This window comes from Rhinichthys klamathensis, unplaced genomic scaffold (assembly GCF_029890125.1).
Source record: "Rhinichthys klamathensis goyatoka isolate OS25496 unplaced genomic scaffold, OSU_Roscu_1.1 h1tg000508l_1, whole genome shotgun sequence".
In the NCBI taxonomy this organism is placed as follows: domain Eukaryota; kingdom Metazoa; phylum Chordata; class Actinopteri; order Cypriniformes; family Leuciscidae; genus Rhinichthys; species Rhinichthys klamathensis.
In genome coordinates this window covers 1-18,957 of record NW_026606989.1, presented here as the reverse complement: position 1 = coordinate 18,957, position 18,957 = coordinate 1, and the positions used below count along the sequence as shown (strand labels likewise).

The window sequence follows — 18,957 nt, the reverse complement described above, 5'->3', positions numbered from 1 at the left end:
CAGAGTGAAACGTCTTCTCGAACAAGAAAAAAATGTTGAATGGGATTTGATTTTGTCCATGGGGAATTGATTGGGTGGTTGTGGTTTGCTATTGGTCGGCCTCATGTGAGTGACAGGTTGTCACACCCTCGCGCCAGTAAACACGTCATCAGAGGCAAGAGGGAGAAGTTATTTTAATCAAAGACTACAAGGCACATGAATATTGTGTAACAATGACGTGTACGGATAAATCACTTATAATAAATATGTGAATTTTCATTTTTGATTTCATGGTAACTTTAATCTCATTCACAGGTTTAACCGTCAGATTGCCAGCTTTGTCCAAAGATCATGTGGTAGTCCAGCTCAGTGTTGTGTCAGGAGAGAAATGCCCACAGATAAAGAGGGTGATGAAGTGGGAGTCAGTTGCAACACCTCCATGGTGCTGTTGAAGAAAGGTACTCATGCATGCATGTTTTTATTTTCTATAGCAGGAATGCAGAACTTCCAAACTGGTGGTTCTTCTTAATATGCATTCATTTTCTGTGTTGTTCTCAGCTCCAGCAGACTCAGGGCAGGAATCTCAAGTAGTGATGGTGGATGAGCTGCTGATCTTGAGACCACACCAGCTCTCATTCCCGGAGGCTGGGCTGCGTGTTATGATCACACCGCATTTCTCGCCACGTACCCGTCTGTCTATGGCTGGACGCATGCTCATCAGTGAGGTGAACTTGAATTTTGTTTATGTTACCTAATAATACTGATGCGTGTGTGTGTGTGTGTGTGTGTGTGTGTGTGTGTGAGTGTGTGTGTGTGTGTGTGTGTGTGTGTGTACCGTATATATGGATCAATGACATGTCGTGCATATTTTTGTGTCCAAGTGCATTATTTCTATATTTAAAATAATTTGATAAATTCATGACATATAAAGTATCACTTAAGTCTAATACCTATTTAGTTTTAATTCATTTTTAGTTGAGTAAAATAATAGACATTAATTTTTGTTTGTTATCTTAAATCCCCAAAATGTCAGGTGGTGCAACTGTCCGAACAATACAAATGAACAGACTAAGAAACTATTTAAAATGGTGTCTTAATAATGAAAAATAAAAAGATAAATACTATGGCATCATTTTAGGTTTAAGATCTTTCATATAAACAAATTTTATAAATATCAGTAGTTTTAAAGCTGTTGAGATAATTGAAACACTTTTGTCCAGCAATTTGTATGTCAGGGTGGCACAACTGCAAACATGGCTCTTTTATTATGAATTGACAAGGTAATAACAGTAAACATGATAATGAATCATCCAGAGGAGCCCAAATGATCCTTGTGACAGAGTGAAAAGATGTGATCTCTCAAAGAAAACTGTAAAAAAAATACTGTAAAAAAACCTGTTCATTTCAAGTATGGGTAGGCTGGTACACTTTCCATATCAGGTGGTACAACTACAACATACTATTTGGTTGTATTGGCTGACATAAAAACAATAACAAAAAGGAATTTAAACACTTTGAAATGTTATTTAACAACTGAAACTTGTTTAAACACATTGTTCATGACTCAAAAATATGCATTACTACATCAGTTTTGAAAAGATACAAATATTTCTTTGAATAGCAATTAATTTACTTTTCCTGTCATTCAAAATCAAATTCCATCTGATAAATGGAAAGGGGGAGAAAATCTTAAATTCAGAATATTGCCCAACCCTGCATGAAAATGTAAATTCCTCGCTTTTTCTTCTCTTTACCATCTCTCCCCTGCACATTTCAGAGACAGAGGCTGCTTAGGGAGAGCAGGACCCCAGTGAAGACATTTAGTTCTAGAGGGATAGTAAATGGAGGAAGTGCTGAACCACAGCAGACACTTGAGGACACAGAAATGATGGATGGTAAGAAAGGAGTAAAGGTGGATGTGGAAAACAATCAGCCTGAAGAAGAGGATGAGGATGGGGACGAAAGGTTCAGACCTCTTCATATTCCTGGTTAGTTCATGAAAGCGGATCGAATGCAATTTATTAGTATTACTATTATACTATTCAAATAGTTTATTCTTTTGGTAAGCCGTGAATCATCTCTAGGATAATTTTTTAGTTACCATTATCTAATATCTATTTAACTGTATGTAATAAGTCAAGACACATTCAAAGTTCAAAGTCAGTTCAAAGTTGATTCAATTCAGTTTAATTACTGTCAATGTTGCAAAGTCAGTGTCATTATTCAGCTCAATTCAGTTCTCATCCGATAGTGTCAGTGTAGTAAAACCAGTTATATTACTGAATATTAACTTATAAACCCAATAACAACCCGTTCTCACTCTGGCACACTTTTAATCATTCCGATTGTTGAATCCAAACATAGTGCTGACATGAATGCTAAATAAATGGTCAGGTTAATCTGCGCATTTATATGTCAAAAAATACAAATCGGATCTTTTGACATGTGCACACTGCACAAAAATACTGAGTTTCCCACTATTGGCGCGTACTTATCCTCCTACTTGTAACATGAATGCTCTGTTTCATTGTGTTTCCCTGTGACTTAGTATCTCTGTTTTGTTGATTAGTCATTATTTTCACCGGTCGTCTCATTAATTAACTCATTCGTTCCCTTTGTTTCCTTCATGTATTTATACCCTGTGTTCTCCCTCATTCTCTGTCCGTTCTCGTCTTTCTTTTCTTGGGATTTATTTTAAATTGTTATTTTTTACAAAAAACATACTGAGAAGTAATCAAAATGGTACTTTGCTAACCTTTTATGGTTTGTTTTCTCTGTGTATTGTGTGCATTAGCTGGATACCGTGCATGTATGAAGTGGTTTGTATCGTGGCCGCTGAGTGTTTTGCTGTATTACACAGTGCCTAACTGTGTTTCGCCGCGTTGGCATCGCTGGTTCATGGTCACTTTTTTTGCTTCAACCCTCTGGATTGCTATTTTTTCCTACCTCATGGTGTGGATGGTAAGAAAAAGATACTAAATATACTTTCTTGTCATTCCATTGGTTGGTGTATTATGATGATTGTTATGATTATGTGGTGTTTTATTAATGCCTTGCAGGTCACCATCATCAGCTACACACTAGATATTCCGGATTACATCATGGGAATCACTTTCCTTGCTGCTGGCACTAGCGTACCCGACTGCATGGCAAGCCTCATTGTTGCCCGCCAAGGTTTGTAACATTTGTATGCACATAAAACTGTTTGTATGCATGCTTGTATTATCTTTAATATAATTTCTGGTAAGACTTTAGTGTTAACAACATTAGTTAACTTGAACAACTAACAATGAACAATAGCATTTATTACATTTATTATAATTCTTTGCTAATGTCAATCTCAGCATTTACTGCTACATTTGTAAGATCCATAGTTGTATCTGTTAACATTAGTTAATGCACTGTAAACTAACATGAATGTGAACCTTTTTATTAACAAAGGTTAATAACTTTAAAATATATTGCTCATTTTTAGTTCATGTTAGTTAATGCATTAACTATGTTAACAAATTAGACCTAAAGTGTAAAGTGTTACCATAAAATAGTTTTTAAAAAAGTGCAAGTTTTACATTGAATTAAACCTGAATTTTTTAAGTAGAAATACTGAAAAGTAGTATTTTCTTATAAATATATACCTATATTTTTTTTTTATTTAATTCATAGTTTTCAATTACGTGACTCCCACAGAGACCTGGAGGTCAAAACATGCATAGAACTGCATTACAGACTTGTCCATTTTCCATCTCAAAAGAATATCAAAAACGTTTTCAAAATGCAAGTTTTGGGCGCTTGTGTTCCATATAGCATCTGCTGCAATATTTCAACCTCTAAAAACAGCGGGAGATTAAACGTGGAAAACATCTAAAGTGCTTTAATGTACTATTTTAAAAGATCAAATTCAGTATACATCTTATTGAAGATGCATTTTATAGACAGGTGAGCCCAGAATATGAACGCTACATGCTAAATGGTTGAGCAGGAATATAGTGGTTTTGAATAAAAAAGCTTAAAGGGGTCATATAATGCCATTTTTGTACAAGCTAATATGATTCTTTAGGGTCTAAATTAAAAGTTTGTAATATACTTTAATTCAAAATTCTCATTAGTATTATAAGAAAACACTTATTTTACCTGGTCAAAAACAGCTCTGTTTTCAGCACGCCGTTTCAGTGCATATGCCTTTAAATGATTATGAGCTTTGCTCACCCCGCCCCTCTGTTCAGTGCGTACACTGTTTGTAACACAATAACACAATAACCATAACGCGTTGTTCATTATAAACGTGGGATTATGAATTATATTGAGAACGTCGTAGAAAACATGCCGTAATGTACCCTGAGTGTAAACCTTAGCCGCATTCATCGTGAACCGTGCAGCTAGCGATTTGCAAAGATTAATATAAATATTAATATAAAGGTTAATAAAACGTTACACTCACTTCAGTTCTTCTGGAGCAGCTGCAGGAACACGAATAGTTGGTACCGATCCTTTTTTCAGGAGCAGCTTCTTAGCAAAACCAGCTTTATACTGACCCTCGTTTATAAAGCAGTCTGGTGTGTGAAATGATTCGCGCAAACATGAAAGCATTGACGTTGATCGTGGGGAATATTCCCTTCGAAAACAAACTCAGCCACTGCGTCTTCAGCGGTTCGGATTTAGGAACATTAAAATGACTGCTGTGTTCCTTACTGCACCCAAGAATAGAATAGAACACCACTTCGCTTAGACTCCATTCTGCTCATTGACAGTGATCCAGTATCGACAATGACAATAGGTTACTGATCGTAACCCCGGTTCTCTGAAACATCGAGTGGAGAGATCCACCTATGGGAAGGGCCCATAGGTGGATCAGGATGCCCTAACCCATAGGTGGATCTCTCCACTCGATGTTAATATACTATATCTAAATAGACTATTAAGGTCTATTTAAGGTCTAAATAGACCTTAATAGTGGAAAAGGATCTTCCCTTGTCCATAAGGTCCTGCAAAAGGCCAAAGGGGAGGAAATGCATAGAGCAGCAGGTTGGGCCACGGGTGGGCCAGTGCGTCCACGCCGAGGGGGGCGTCCTCGTCCCGTAGCGAGAAGAACATAGGACAATGGGCGTTTTCGTGCTAGGCGAAGAGATCTACGGTTGCCTGGCCGAACCTCCTCCACAGTAGACCCACTATCTGAGGATGGAGGCGCCAGTCTCCGTAGAGAGGGTTTCCCCTTGACAAGAGGTCTGCGCCCCTGTTCAGAATGCCTGGGACATGGGTCGTCCGTAACGACAGGAAGTGCCGCCTGCTCCATACTAACAGCCTGTGAGCGAGAGCATGCAGCTTGGAGGAGCGCATCCCCCCCTGGCGGTTGATATATGCTACAGCTGTCGTGTTGTCGCAGCGCACCAGCACATGATGCCCCTGCAAGCGGGGCAGAAATTGATTCAGAGCCTTCCACACAGTGAGGAGCTCTAAATAATTTATATGGGCTGAGTGAAGTGTGCTTGGCCACACCCCATTCACTGTTCTGCCCTCTTGCGTGGCTCCCCATCCTGTTAAGGACGCGTCTGTCGTCACTACTTTCCGCAGCATAATCGCCCCGAGAGGGGTCCCATGCGTGTAAAACTCTGCGTTCCTCCAGTGGCGCAGCGCTGCTGTGCACGAGCGCGTCACTGTGACAGAGCGGCGGAGATCGCTTAAAGGGCTGAGATGAAGAGCTAAAACCCACTTCATGAACGCCCTCGTTCTCAGAAGGCCCAAAGGCAGGACATGTATAGCCGCAGCCATAAGACCCTGTAGCCTGAGACATTCGCGATATTGTACTCTCGTTCCTTCTTTGAATTGTGAGAGGCAATTCATTAAGGAGAGAACGCGCTCTTGTGAGAGACGCGTGCGCGCATTGTAACCGAATTCAGCTCCAGACCCAGAAAAATAACTCTCTGCGTGGGAGTGAAATTGCTCTTGCTCACATTTACTTTGAAGCTGAGCGCTGTGATGTGAGCGAGCACACGGGCAGTGTTTTGCATGACGATCTCTCTCGAATCGGCTATAATCAGCCAATCGTCTATGTAAGTCAGGATTTTGAGCCTGCTATTCTCAGCGGGGCTAACCCTGCTTCCGCACACGTACAAAACACTCTTGGACTGAGTGCTAGGCCAAATGGAAGCACTGTAAATTCGTAACGTATGCCTTGGAAGGCGAAACGAAGAAACTTCCTTTGTGGCGGATAAATGCTTATGTGGAAAAAAGAATCTTTCAGATCGATCGACGTGAACCAATCGCTCTGTTTTATTGCATGAGAGAGAACGTTGTGGGTTAACATTCTGAAATTGTATTTCCTTAAATGTTTGTTCAACACTCTGAGATCCAGAATAGGACGAAGTGAACCGTCCTTCTTTGGAATCAGGAAATAACGGGAGTAAAAACCCTGTTGACATTGATGCGGAGGCACCGCTCGCACCGCCCCCTTCTCGAGAAGAGAAGAGATCTCGTCCTTCAGAATGTGCGCGGAGTTCTCTTCTGTGTGAGAATAGATAACTCCACTGAAACGTGGAGGTTTTCTGGTAAACTGAAGTCTGTAGCCCTTCATGATGGTGCGAATCACCCATTCTGGAGCCGACACAGACTGCCAGGCTGTCACGTGTGACGTGAGAGAGCCCACACTCACCGGCGAGTTGCCTAGGGCTGGCAATACAACCGGATCGTTCATTTGTGATGCAATGGTGCCATCTAGTGGACAACTTAGAGGCGACATGTAGAATTTCTGAGGAACAACAGCACTTGGCAGAGCTTTCGCTCTCAGTGTTGGATATTTTTGTTGTTTTTGTTGTTTTGTTGTTTTTATTTTTGAAACACACACAGGGAATTGAACCTTTATTGAATCTGTGTGAAGTGGTTTGTGCAAACTGTGAAGAGACTGCGGTTGAGCACTTTTCAACAGTGGTGGGGCACTCTTGAACAGTGAATTTCCCCCCAGTTCTGAAACTGGAAGCTGGGAGGGGAAATTTTTTATGGACCACACCTGAACTTGTGACATGTCCATATTGAACTGGGGTTGGGCACCCGAACGAGGGAAAAGGGGCCCTCGAGCTGAGAACTTCCTCTTCTTGGGTAAAGGGGGGGGGGGGGGGGGGGGGGATGGGGACTCAAACTTGTGTCCAATGGGCTGGTCGCCTGAAAACCTGGACCGAGAAGCCCCTGGAGCTGAGCATCAGGTAGGCCTCTTCCTCTTCCCGTCAGACGGGGTAGAGTGGGTGGGCTGCTGGCTGGGTGGCCTGCTGCGAGCCTTAGGCCTGGCTGTGTTATGGTATGGCCGTCCTGTGGCTGGGGCCAGTTTAAACGCCTCATCCTCCTTCTTCTTATCATCTCACCGCTGTTGCATAAGTGCAACAGCAGGGCCAAAAAGAGCCTGGCCTGGTTCCACTGGGGCTCCTGCTATGCGTCTTTTCTCGCTGTCGGACAGACCAAAGAGATTGAGCTAGAGGGCACGTTCCCCCACAACACATAGGGCCATAGAACGTCCGCCGGCTTGGACGGCCTGGCGGGCGTTACGAAGGACCAGGTCGTTCACGGTAACGATCTCCTTCCACAGCACCGGCGATGATACGCCTTTCTCCAAAGGAGAACTCATATCCTCCAACAGCTCAGCCTGGTAGGCCGAGAGGAGGGAGGAAACATTTAGAGCCCGTACCGCGAGAGCCGAGGCCTTGTACGAGGCCTGGAAGACAGACGCTGAGAAGCGGTCCATCTTATTAGGGAGAACTGGCTTAGGAGGGGCCTGTAACCCTCCCTGCGAGGGGTTAAGGTGTCTGGCGACCGAGGGCTCGATGGTGGGAAGGTCGCCCATGCCACACGCTGCCATATCTTTAACCTCCAGACCCGCCAAGCCGTACTTAAGATCTAGCGGGTCCTTCCAATAGTGTCGCATGTGCTTAGCGCACGCAGGGAGTACAGGCATGAGCTGCTTCCTAGGACCGGGAGGGGGACCTAGGAGTTTGCTGTCATACACATCCCTCTCTTGGTCAGCTGCGTTCTGGAGGGCCGGCCATTCCATGCCGAGACGAGCGGCCGCTCGCTCACACACCTCGAGAAGGACCGCGTGCGGCAGTGTAGCCGAGCCGCTAACCGGGGGAGCTTGGGCGGACGGGATGGTTTCCTCGTCGTCCGAGCCCTCAAGTATAGCGGGGTCCTCGTCCGAGCCTGAGCCGGGCGGCTCGTAGTCGAGCGAGAAAATACCGGGAAGGATTTCCTCGAGTAGGCCCTCGTTAGACTGGTCAGCCCAACTGAGAGCAGGCATGCTCTGGGAAGTCCCCGGAGCTGTAACGCTTTTACCTACTCCAGCGTCCGAGTCGTACTGTTCGTCTGTGCTTTGGGTGGACGCAACCTTGAGGCTATGTCGAAGAAGCTTCCTAGGCAGGGCGAGGCAATGGGTGCACTTCTCAGGAAGTGAAAGCGCTTCCTCCACGTGCTTTAATCCCATGCATACTACGCAAAAGGGATGGGCATCCCTCGCGGCAATTAGTGAACCGCAGGCGGCAGGGCATGCACGCGACTGCACGTCCGATGTGTTAGTGGGACCGGAGAGCTTGTGATCCATCGGAGAGGTGAAAGCTGAGAAACAGGCGGGCAGCCTGAGCAAATCCAGGTAGTGAGCGTGGGTGGCTTGCAACCAGAAATAAATCGCAACTAAACGCAACCGTTTGACAATCACGCCTGGCGGAGGCTGATCGAATAGATATTTCCTCCTGTTGACTGTGGTGAAGTCAGCGAAAACCGTAGAGCTGCGAAGCAAAGAGGTCGCGAGAAGCGAATAACAACTGAGGTAAGATAGCGCGTGCTAGTGTTTTATACACTTGGTAAGGGGCGGGTCCCTTACCGAGCATTGGACACACGCTTCTGTCTGTCAGGCCAGACTTGGTGCAATTATTTGCTTCTGCAGAGGTCAGGTGCGGATGCCCTTCCCATAGGTGGATCTCGAACACGAGATGATGAAAGAGAACCGCGCCGGTCCGCGCGGAGTATGATTGACAGCTCGCTCACGAGCGAGGGCGGGTCTGTGTTGAAACGCTGCTGTCAATCAACAATCATGGGAGGGGCGTCCGTTTTATTGACGTCACAAAAACGAACGGCTCAATTTGAGGCAGGGAAAAACATATAAGGAGATTAAAACAAAAACACTGGATGGATTTTTAGCATTATATGATGGTTGTGTACAGGCACTGCCAACACACATTTCAGTACAATCAACTTGTAAAAGTGCATGTACCATTATATGACCCCTTTAAAGAGAAACTGCGTGTTGTGTTTATATTCTGGGTTCATCAGCGTGCCTGTACATAGTATGCATAATCAAAAAGATGTATACTGAATTTGGTCTTTTAATATCACTGTCTTACTACATTAGTATTTAGCAGAAACGTGGTAAAAATTACTTCCCGGCAATAGAGGAAAGCCTTGTTTTACACTCCAGGTGGGCGTTCCTAAAAGGGTGTGACGTCACGTGAAAACCGAGTACACACACACTGTCACGTTCAGTCGTAGGCTGCGTCCGAAATCGCATACTCTGTTGAGTAGGTACTTATTTTGAATAATTACTTCACGACCGCTAAAAAGGTAGGTTCTATATGGTATTAATGTGTGTAGTATGATTTAATCATACTACACACATTAATACCATATAGAACATAGTATGAAAGTAATCTGGAAGTACTACATTTGCTATGTACAAACAGTATATTCTATCCCATAAACCTACAGAAAACGTTCTGCATTTTTACATTTTCAAAAAGCATCATATAGTATGAATTATAAGCTGTTTTAATCATGGGGACCAAAAATGTCCCCACAAGAACAAGGATTTTAGATACTGCCATCTTTGTGGGCACAATTTGTCCCCATAACATAGCGTTTACTAGGACCACACACTCACAATTATTTGGAAAATGTACTACAATGATGTTGTATTATGTGTCTCAGGAATGGGGGACATGGCAGTGTCTAACTCCATTGGCAGCAATATCTTTGACATCCTGCTGGGACTGGGCTTCCCCTGGACTCTAAGAACTCTAGTAGTAGACTATGGATCAACAGTGAGCATTTTACGTATTCTAAAAACGATGCAAACGCCTTCCCGTTGATGCTTTCATCTGATTGGTCTGTGTCTTTTCTCAGGTATTCATCAATAATAAGGGCCTGGTGTATTCTGTTATCCTGCTGCTCGCATCAGTCTTCCTCACTGTGAGCAACCCAGTACCACAACATACAAGCCCTACACCAGACACTCTCAACCATATTTGGTTTGCATATTAATTACATAATCGTAAAAAAAAATAAAAAATTGGTAACACTTTAGTTTAGGGTTCAAGTCTCACTATTAACTAATTGCTTATTAGCATGGACATTTCTAGGATATTGGCTGTTTATTAATACTTATAAAGCACTACATCCCTTAATCCTAACCCATACCTACATTTTACAACTACCTCACTAACTATTAATAAGCAGTAATTAGGAGTTTATTGAGGCAAAAGTGGCAGTTAATAGTTAATAATGAGAATTGGACCCTAATCTGATGTGTGACCAATATTCTTAACAAATCAGATTTTTTTTCTCTCTCAGAATTGTGAGATATAAACTCGAAATTACCTTTTTTATTCTTTTATTTTTTATTTCCCTCTGTGGATGAAAAATGAATCAGAAAGTGGGATATTAAAAGCATAGGCAGTGAAATCCCCCTAATCACACACTGACTACCGCACAGACATACTCAATGCTAGTAGTAGTGTCCGTGTTAACTGTGTCATGTGTCTTGTAGGTCCTGAGTGTGCACCTGAATGGCTGGAAGCTGGATCGGAAACTGGGTCTTGGTCTCTTGCTCCTTTACTCCGTTTTTTTGCTCTGCTCCATCCTCTTTGGTCAGCTCTAGAGGCTTCACACAAGTTTATATCCTGCAAATCTGACTGTTTTTTTTTTGTTTTTTTTGCATTGTTTTTTTGGGTTGAATTTGATAGTGCTTTTACTGATCAGGTACTAAATGTCGGCTGATTTCATGCCTTCATCCGATGTAGCAGCAAAAGGAAATGATGTGCTCTACAGAATGGTTTTCAAACTGAAATGACAGTGCTCATATCCAATCAGTCCTCTGATCTGTCCATTAAGCACTGCTTCAAGCTGGAAGATATACTGTATAATATAATGGTTTTATCTTCAGTCTGACATCTTACAAGAACATTGCAGTATTACAATAAGTCACTGTTTAGCTGCTTATAACTTCAGTATATTCTCTTTGCTGTGTTAAACCCTTGTGAAAAAGAAGTACACTTTAGCATACTTTTAAAAAGTATTTATTATGGAAAAAATATATAAGTGGATGTCATGTCTTCAGACACTTAATCGCAGGTTAATTACAATTAAATTAAATTTTATAATAATTTAAATGTATATTAAATGTGATAGGTTGAACTTTACACCCACTTCAGTGTGACTTAATATCTTTATTTGTAATTTCATAATTACTTCTATTGTCTTTGAAATATGGTTAGTGAACTGCCTAATGCACTGATAAGTATTTATGGTAAACTAAAATCTGCTTTAATGTCATTTCTGTTGAAACTAGTATGTCATGCATTTAAATATATTTGTAATTACACATTTGTAAAGATGAAGTTGCAATTTAGTACATTTAAAATATATTAACTTTAGCTGTAATATCAATCAGTTCAAATTATAATCAAGTACTTTACATGTGCATTAATATGTTAGTCAACACATCAAAATAAATGTACTTTATTTAAAGCATGGCAAAGTATTATTAAAACATAATTTATAATTAAAAAATAATACATACTTCAAAGTAAAACTTTTAATTTGACTATTACAAAGTAGACTTTTTTAAAACTGTACTTAGTCAAATGTCATGACTATGTTTCATAACACAATTATGAAAAGTCTACTTTGTTATAAAGGGAAAATTTAAAACTTTTAATTTGACATTAAGTCCACTTAAGTGGCCTTTTAATTCAATAATATTTTTTTTCTGCAAGTACAGTTTTAAAAATAAATAAAAATGTTAAGATTTGAAGTGCATTACAAGTGCACATTCGATACAATTAAGCGCACTTCTTTTTCATGAGGGAAGTCCTGTTGCTGTGTTAATTTACACAACTGGTCAGTTAGTCCTCAAATTCGATTGGCTGAGCTGCATTCCAAGAGTACCAATAGAGAATATAACAGCACTGGGATGTTTCACACACTCTGTGTTCAGAGCTTTCCAATTTATGTATACTGTCTCTCTCACTATTGAGGTGTAAACTCATAGTGGAGCTCGAACCGAGTGGAAATGCTGGAAATGGCTGTTTTTCAGCGTTACTGATATACACTATTCCAGTATTCCAGTCTGTTTGTTACTTGGTGACATCCAGACCTTGATGCTTTGGCTTTTTCTGGAAATACATTTGAGGTTGTATGTTTACATACACCTTGCAGAATCTAAAAAAGTCAATAAAAAAATAAAAAAGGGATCATAAAGTACTGCCCTGGAATTGGTCCACAAGACTACCCCCCCATGCCAATTTTTTTATTTGACACTAATGAAAATTTTCAAAAGTTTACACACCCTTGAATCCTAATACTGTGTGCTGTGTCCTACTAATCCATGTTTATTTTACTTTTTTTTTTTTATTCAGTTATTATTTTGTCTTTTTTTTTTGTCCACATTATCTGTGGTGTATTCAGAGAGGCAGTACTAAATTCAAGACAAAATGCAATTTGTATTATTCATCTTATGTTTTTATTTAATTATTAGAATTTTGAAGGATCTGCACGGTGCTTCTAAACTTATGAGCACAACAGTATTTCTATATAGGTCTAAATAAGACTAAATGAATACATTTTTTATAAAACAGCTGTATAAAAGCAAAATCATTCTCGCAGTCGTGCTGTACTCGATATCAGCATTCAGACGTAGATAATCGCAGGGTTGTTCATTCAGAACAACATATTGTACTACATGACAGCATTAAACCAGTTGTTTTTAGGAATATATAATGATCAAGCATGCATGCATCTATATACAGTGTTGGGTATGTAACTTCTGACATAATTTGGCACTAATTACAAATTAAATGCCTAAAAATGTAATCAATAACTCTTTTAGATTACAAGTTTTAAGTATTATAATTTGATTGTTTTTGAAGCGCTTTTGAGCTGACTCTTATTTATTTCCACAATACTGCCGCGTTGTTCTGACAAAAACACACAAAAGACCAAAAAGGAACATTTTCCTTAAACTATTGCACACCTTTATTATCAACACAAACAGCCTTAATTGTTTCTTCAATTATTGCATGTTTTGATTAATAAAACAAAATCGCTAATTTGTGAATTAAAGGGATAGTTCACCCAGAAATGAAAATTATGTCATCATTTACTCACCATTTTGTTCCAAACCTGTATGACATTTTTTTTTTCCTTCAACTCAAAAAATCTTCTTTTGTGATAGAATTTTCTTCTTTGAGTGAACTATTTTAAGTATCATTTAACTCCACTTTCATTACACAGTAGTAAACATGGTAAAATAACAGCAGACTATTAAAGTTCACTATTACTTTTGCTATAGATAAACATCTTTTGTAAATCAAGGACACGTCACATTAAGATCAACCAAACATACTTCAGCCTCTGACTCAGACAGCTCACTATTAGTAAATTACAATTTAATTAACTAATTTATTGCTGTTGACTGATATAATATAATCAATATGTCAGCATGAAAAGTAACTGTACTCTGATTACGTGTTTGTTTCTTTTTAAAAAGTAATGTATACTCTAATTACAAGTACTTGTTTTTTGTAATCGGATTATGTAATAGCACTTGTTATATAAAGACTGTTTATTTACTGTAGTTATTGACAAAGTAATCACGTTGTGGTAATTCTGTCTTTAATCTGTTTGCACTGACTGTAGCAATACTTCTGAATTCATAGACTGATGATTTGATATGTCTTTGATGATCACTGTAAGTGAGTGTGGGAATACTTGTAGAAACAGTAGTTCTTTAAGCGATAAACAAAACAACACAGGTTTGCCTGTAATAGTATTTAACGTGATTGTATTTTTGATAGTAGTTTTTTGGACGTTTTTTAAAAAAAAGGTTTGTAACTGGTTGTTATAGAATATAATACATGTGTACTGAATTTTTTAGATTTTCCCCCTTGCAGTCAAAAAAGGGTAATTTTAATGGTAAATAAAATGTTCATATTATTGAGAAAAAAAAAGATATTTAGGTATTTTTAGGGATATTTGTTATTTATATAGGCTTAGGCTTGTTCGTTATTACACGAGAGTACACAGAAAGAAAGTTTTACTGTCTATATTTACTACAATTTGCCTAGTTTTATAAAGTCAAGTTGAAGTGTTTATAATATTTCTATAGACATGAATACCTTCATGGATATGGTGTGAGTACTGTAGTGTTGTGTGTTAGAATGGAGAAAACCAATGAGTCTAACAATGTCTAGTCTATGTTCTGCTAAAAGATCGCTAGACATTTTTTGATTGTCTTTTATTGATGTCCACATCTGTTAAGATGAAGAAGTATACTGCTGTACATTTTCACTATTGATACCATTTCGTATGTTGGCATATATATATATAGATATGCATTCCGTTACTTCGGTCCTGTGAGATTCACCAAATTTTGTAAAGATCACAATTGCTTCTGGTTTTAGAGACTGAATGATCAAGTGCAAAGACAAAACAGGGATGCCACTAAATAATAATAATGGTGGAGAGCGAAAATCGAATGCTTTATGGCTTTTGTTCTACAGACAAATCTGTTTTTGTGTGCAATAAAATGTGCAATAAGAACGAGTGGTTCTGTCAGTGTTTAGTATCATTGAGATACTACAAAATTTTTGATTAACAGTTTGAATCCGTGTTTATTTTTATATTTTCTGTTTTCATTTAAGAGTTTGTCATTATTGTGTTTGTTTTTTAATGTCCATATACACTCACCTAAAGGATTATTAGGAACACCTGTTCAATTTATCATTAATGCAATTATCTAATCAACCAATCACATGGCAGTTGCTTCAATGCATTTAGGGGTGTGGTCCTGGTCAAGACAATCTCCTGAACTCCAAACTGAATGTCAGAATGGGAAAGAAAGGTGATTTAAGCTATTTTGAGCGTGGCATGGTTGTTGGTGCCAGACGGGCCGGTCTGAGTATTTCACAATCTGCTCAGTTACTGGGATTTTCATGCACAACCATTTCTAGGGTTTACAAAGAATGGTGTGAAAAGGGAAAAACATCCAGTATGCGGCAGTCCTGTGGGCGAAAATGCCTCGTTGATGCTAGAGGTCAGAGGAGAATGGGCCGACTGATTCAAGCTGATAGAAGAGCAACTTTGACTGAAATAACCACTCGTTACAACCAAGGTATGCAGCAAAGCATTTGTGAAGCCACAACACGCACAACCTTGGGGCGGATGGGCTACAACAGCAGAAGAGCCCACTGGGTACCACTCATCTCCACTACAAATAGGAAAAAGAGCCTACAATTTGCAAGAGCTCACCAAAATTGGACAGTTGAAGACTGGAAAAATGTTGCCTGGTCTGATAAGTCTCGATTTCTGTTGAGACATTCAGATGGTAGAGTCAGAATTTGGCGTAAACAGAATGAGAACATGGATCCATCATGCCTTGTTACCACTGTGCAGGCTGGTGGTGGTGGTGTAATGGTGTGGGGGATGTTTTCTTGGCACACTTTAGGCCCCTTAGTGCCAATTGGGCATCGTTTAAATGCCACGGCCTACCTGAGCATTGTTTCTGACCATGTCCATCCCTTTATGGCCACCATGTACCCATCCCTCTGATGGCTATACTTCCAGCAGGATAATGCACCATGTCACAAAGCTCGAATCATTTCAAATTGGTTTCTTGAACATGACAATGAGTTCACTGTACTAAAATGGCCCCCACAGTCACCAGATCTCAATCCAATTGAGCATCTTTGGGATGTGGTGGAACGGGAGCTTCGTGCCCTGGATGTGCATCCCACAAATCTCCATCAACTGCAAGATGCTATCCTATCAATATGGGCCAACATTTCTAAAGAATGCTTTCAGCACCTTGTTGAATCAATGCCACGTAGAATTAAGGGAGTACTGAAGGCGAAAGGGGGTCAAACACAGTATTAGTATGGTGTTACTAATAATCCTTTAGGTGAGTGTAGTTTTAATTCATTTTTATTTTAGTTTTTGGTTTAGTCATTTGCTTCAAGGAAAATGAGAAATATTTCCTTTTCAACTAGATAAAGTGTATTTACTGTAATTTTTTTCAGATCATTTTAAGTAACAAATTTATATACGTGTCAGGGTTTGGGGTTGAGAAGATGAGGCGAGGACTCAATCGCAGTAGAATGAAGGCTTTTAATAAAAATACAAATAAACAAACAAAAACTACCCCAAGGGGGAAGACTTGATTTGACAACAGACAGGAGGAACATACAAGGTAGAATTATGACGTAGGCCTACATACAACGAACCAGCACAGGACTGCAAACACAGGGAGACTAAATAGGGAGCAAACAAAGCAGGTAACGAGGGAGAAGCTGGCTTAGGCTACAGCTTATGAAAGCCCCAAATTCAAAATTAGAATATTGTGAAAAGGTTTTCATAGCTGTAAGCCATAATCATCAAAATTATAACAAATAAAGGCTTGAAATATCTCACTTTGCATGCAATGAGTCTATATAATATATTAGTTTCACCTTTTAAGTTTAATTACTGAAATAAAAAAACCTGTAAATGGGTTCGCCCAATCAAACGAGTCAGCCTACACATCCAGTTCAAGATGATAATACAAACATTTACATCTTTAAAACCCTAAGTTTCAGACCTGCAACTTTTTTCTTTTCTTTTTTCTTTGTTTGGCCTGCCCTATATAAATGTGAAGCCATTGTTATTCTGAACCGCTGGGTGATGATAACATTAGACAGCCCAAAAAACTAACAACATAGACAGTCTATTTGAAAGGACATGGAGCTAAGCAACAGCAAAAACAGACATTTTCTGAGGTTTGACAGCCAGACATCTGAGAGTCAACTGGTTCAGATGATGATCAACAGGAACATGAACACGGATCTGTGAACCATCATTGTTGAGACGGTTCAACTGGACTCTTTCATAACGCTGTCAGAGTGAAAGCGCTGGATATTGGATGAGGGAGTTCACATTCACAAAAGCGTACTGGGCTACAAGCTTTCTCAAAATGCAGATGAAATAAACACCATTGTATTTATAGCACTGTCTGCAATAAAACCCCGCAAGGCACACCAGTGGATTGTCCCTTGCATTGTATATATAGGCTATACACTCACCTAAAGGATTATTAGGAACACTTGTTCAATTTCTCATTAATGTAATTATCTAATCAACCAATCACATGGCAGTTGCTTCAATGCATTTAGGGGTGTGGTCCTGGTCAAGACAATCTCCTGAACTCCAAACTGAATGTCAGAATGGGAAATAAAGGTGATTTAAGCAATTTTGAGCGTGGCATGGTTGTTGGTGCCAGACGGGTCGGTCTGAGTATTTCACAATCTGCTCAGTTACTGGGATTTTCACGCACAAACATTTCTAGGGTTTACAAAGAATGGTGTGAAAAGGGAAAAAATGTGGGCAAAAATGCCTTGTTGATGCTAGAGGTCAGAGGAGAATGGGCCGACTGATTCAAGCTGATAGAAGAGCAACTTTGACTGAAATAACCCCTCGTTACAACCAAGGTATGCAGCAAAGCATTTGTGAAGCCACAACACGCACAACCTTGAGGCGGATGGGCTACAACTGCAGAAGACCCCACCGGGTACCACTTATCTGCACTACAAATAGGAAAAAGAGGGTACAATTTGCAAGAGCTCACCAAAATTGGACAGTTGAAGACTGGAAAAATGTTGCCTGGTCTGATTCTCGATTTCTGTTGAGACATTCAGATGGTAGAGTCAGAATTTGCCGTAAACAGAATGAGAACATGGATCCATCATGCCTTGTTACCACTGTGCAGGCTGGTGGTGGTGGTGTAATGGTGTGGGGGATGTTTTCTTGGCACACTTTAGGCCCCTTAGTGCCAATTGGGCATCGTTTAAATGCCACGGCCTACCTGAGCATTGTTTCTGACCATGTCCATCCCTTTATGGCCACCATGTACCCATCCTCTGATGGGTACTTCCAGCAGGATAATGCACCATGTCACAAAGCTCGAATCATTTCAAATTGGTTTCTTGAACATGACAATGAGTTCACTGTACTAAAATGGCCCCCACAGTCACCAGATCTCAACCCAATAGAGCATCTTTGGGATGTGGTGGAACGGGAGCTTCGTGCCCTGGATGTGCATCCCACAAATCTCCATCAACTGCAAGATGCTATCCTATCAATATGGGCCAACATTTCTAAAGAATGCTTTCAGCACCTTGTTGAATCAATGCCACAATTAAGGCAGTTCTGAAGGCGAAAGGGGGTCAAACACAGTATTAGTATGGTGTTCCTAATAATCCTTTAGGTGAGGTATAAACTCAGCAAAAAAAGAAAAGAAAAAGAAGTGTCCTCTCACTTTCAACTGTTTATTTTTTTTAAAGAAGATATCTTAACAAAATAAGAAATACAATACAACATAAAAAGACAACAACTGAGACATAAAGTGAAGAAATTTCACATTTGACATATTGTAATAATGAGTCCCTGAACAGAGCCAGTCAAACGCAGTGAGTATGTGGTGTGTCCAGTGTGGCTACAGGGAAACTCATCTTCATAGACTGAGCCATTTTGGTTGATTAGGCACATTACCGTTTACACCTGGTGTTTTAATCTGTCTTTTTTGACCACTTTCAACCACTTCTGTCCTGATATCTTTGAGGGGAGGGTCTATGGGCAGGTAAGCATTTCAGATCTTTCCATCTAATGGACCAAAATCGACTCTGACAATTTACATTGCCATATAAT

The 18,957-nt window shown here is 40.0% G+C and overlaps 1 protein-coding gene across 1 annotated transcript in view; it reads left to right on the top strand.

The window, feature by feature from the left end:
* The window catches only part of LOC130072821 (sodium/potassium/calcium exchanger 3), an 88,148-nt gene extending 76,522 nt beyond the window's left edge, over positions 1-11,626 (top strand). The window contains exons 11-18 of the mRNA XM_056238095.1: positions 295-437; positions 538-704; positions 1,757-1,967; positions 2,774-2,940; positions 3,039-3,153; positions 9,934-10,046; positions 10,129-10,194; positions 10,772-11,626. Of these exons, the coding sequence (XP_056094070.1) occupies positions 295-437; positions 538-704; positions 1,757-1,967; positions 2,774-2,940; positions 3,039-3,153; positions 9,934-10,046; positions 10,129-10,194; positions 10,772-10,882 (1,093 nt within the window). The 3' untranslated portion in view covers positions 10,883-11,626. The remainder of the gene's footprint in view (positions 1-294; positions 438-537; positions 705-1,756; positions 1,968-2,773; positions 2,941-3,038; positions 3,154-9,933; positions 10,047-10,128; positions 10,195-10,771) is intronic.
* Positions 11,627-18,957: the final 7,331 nt, after the last annotated feature.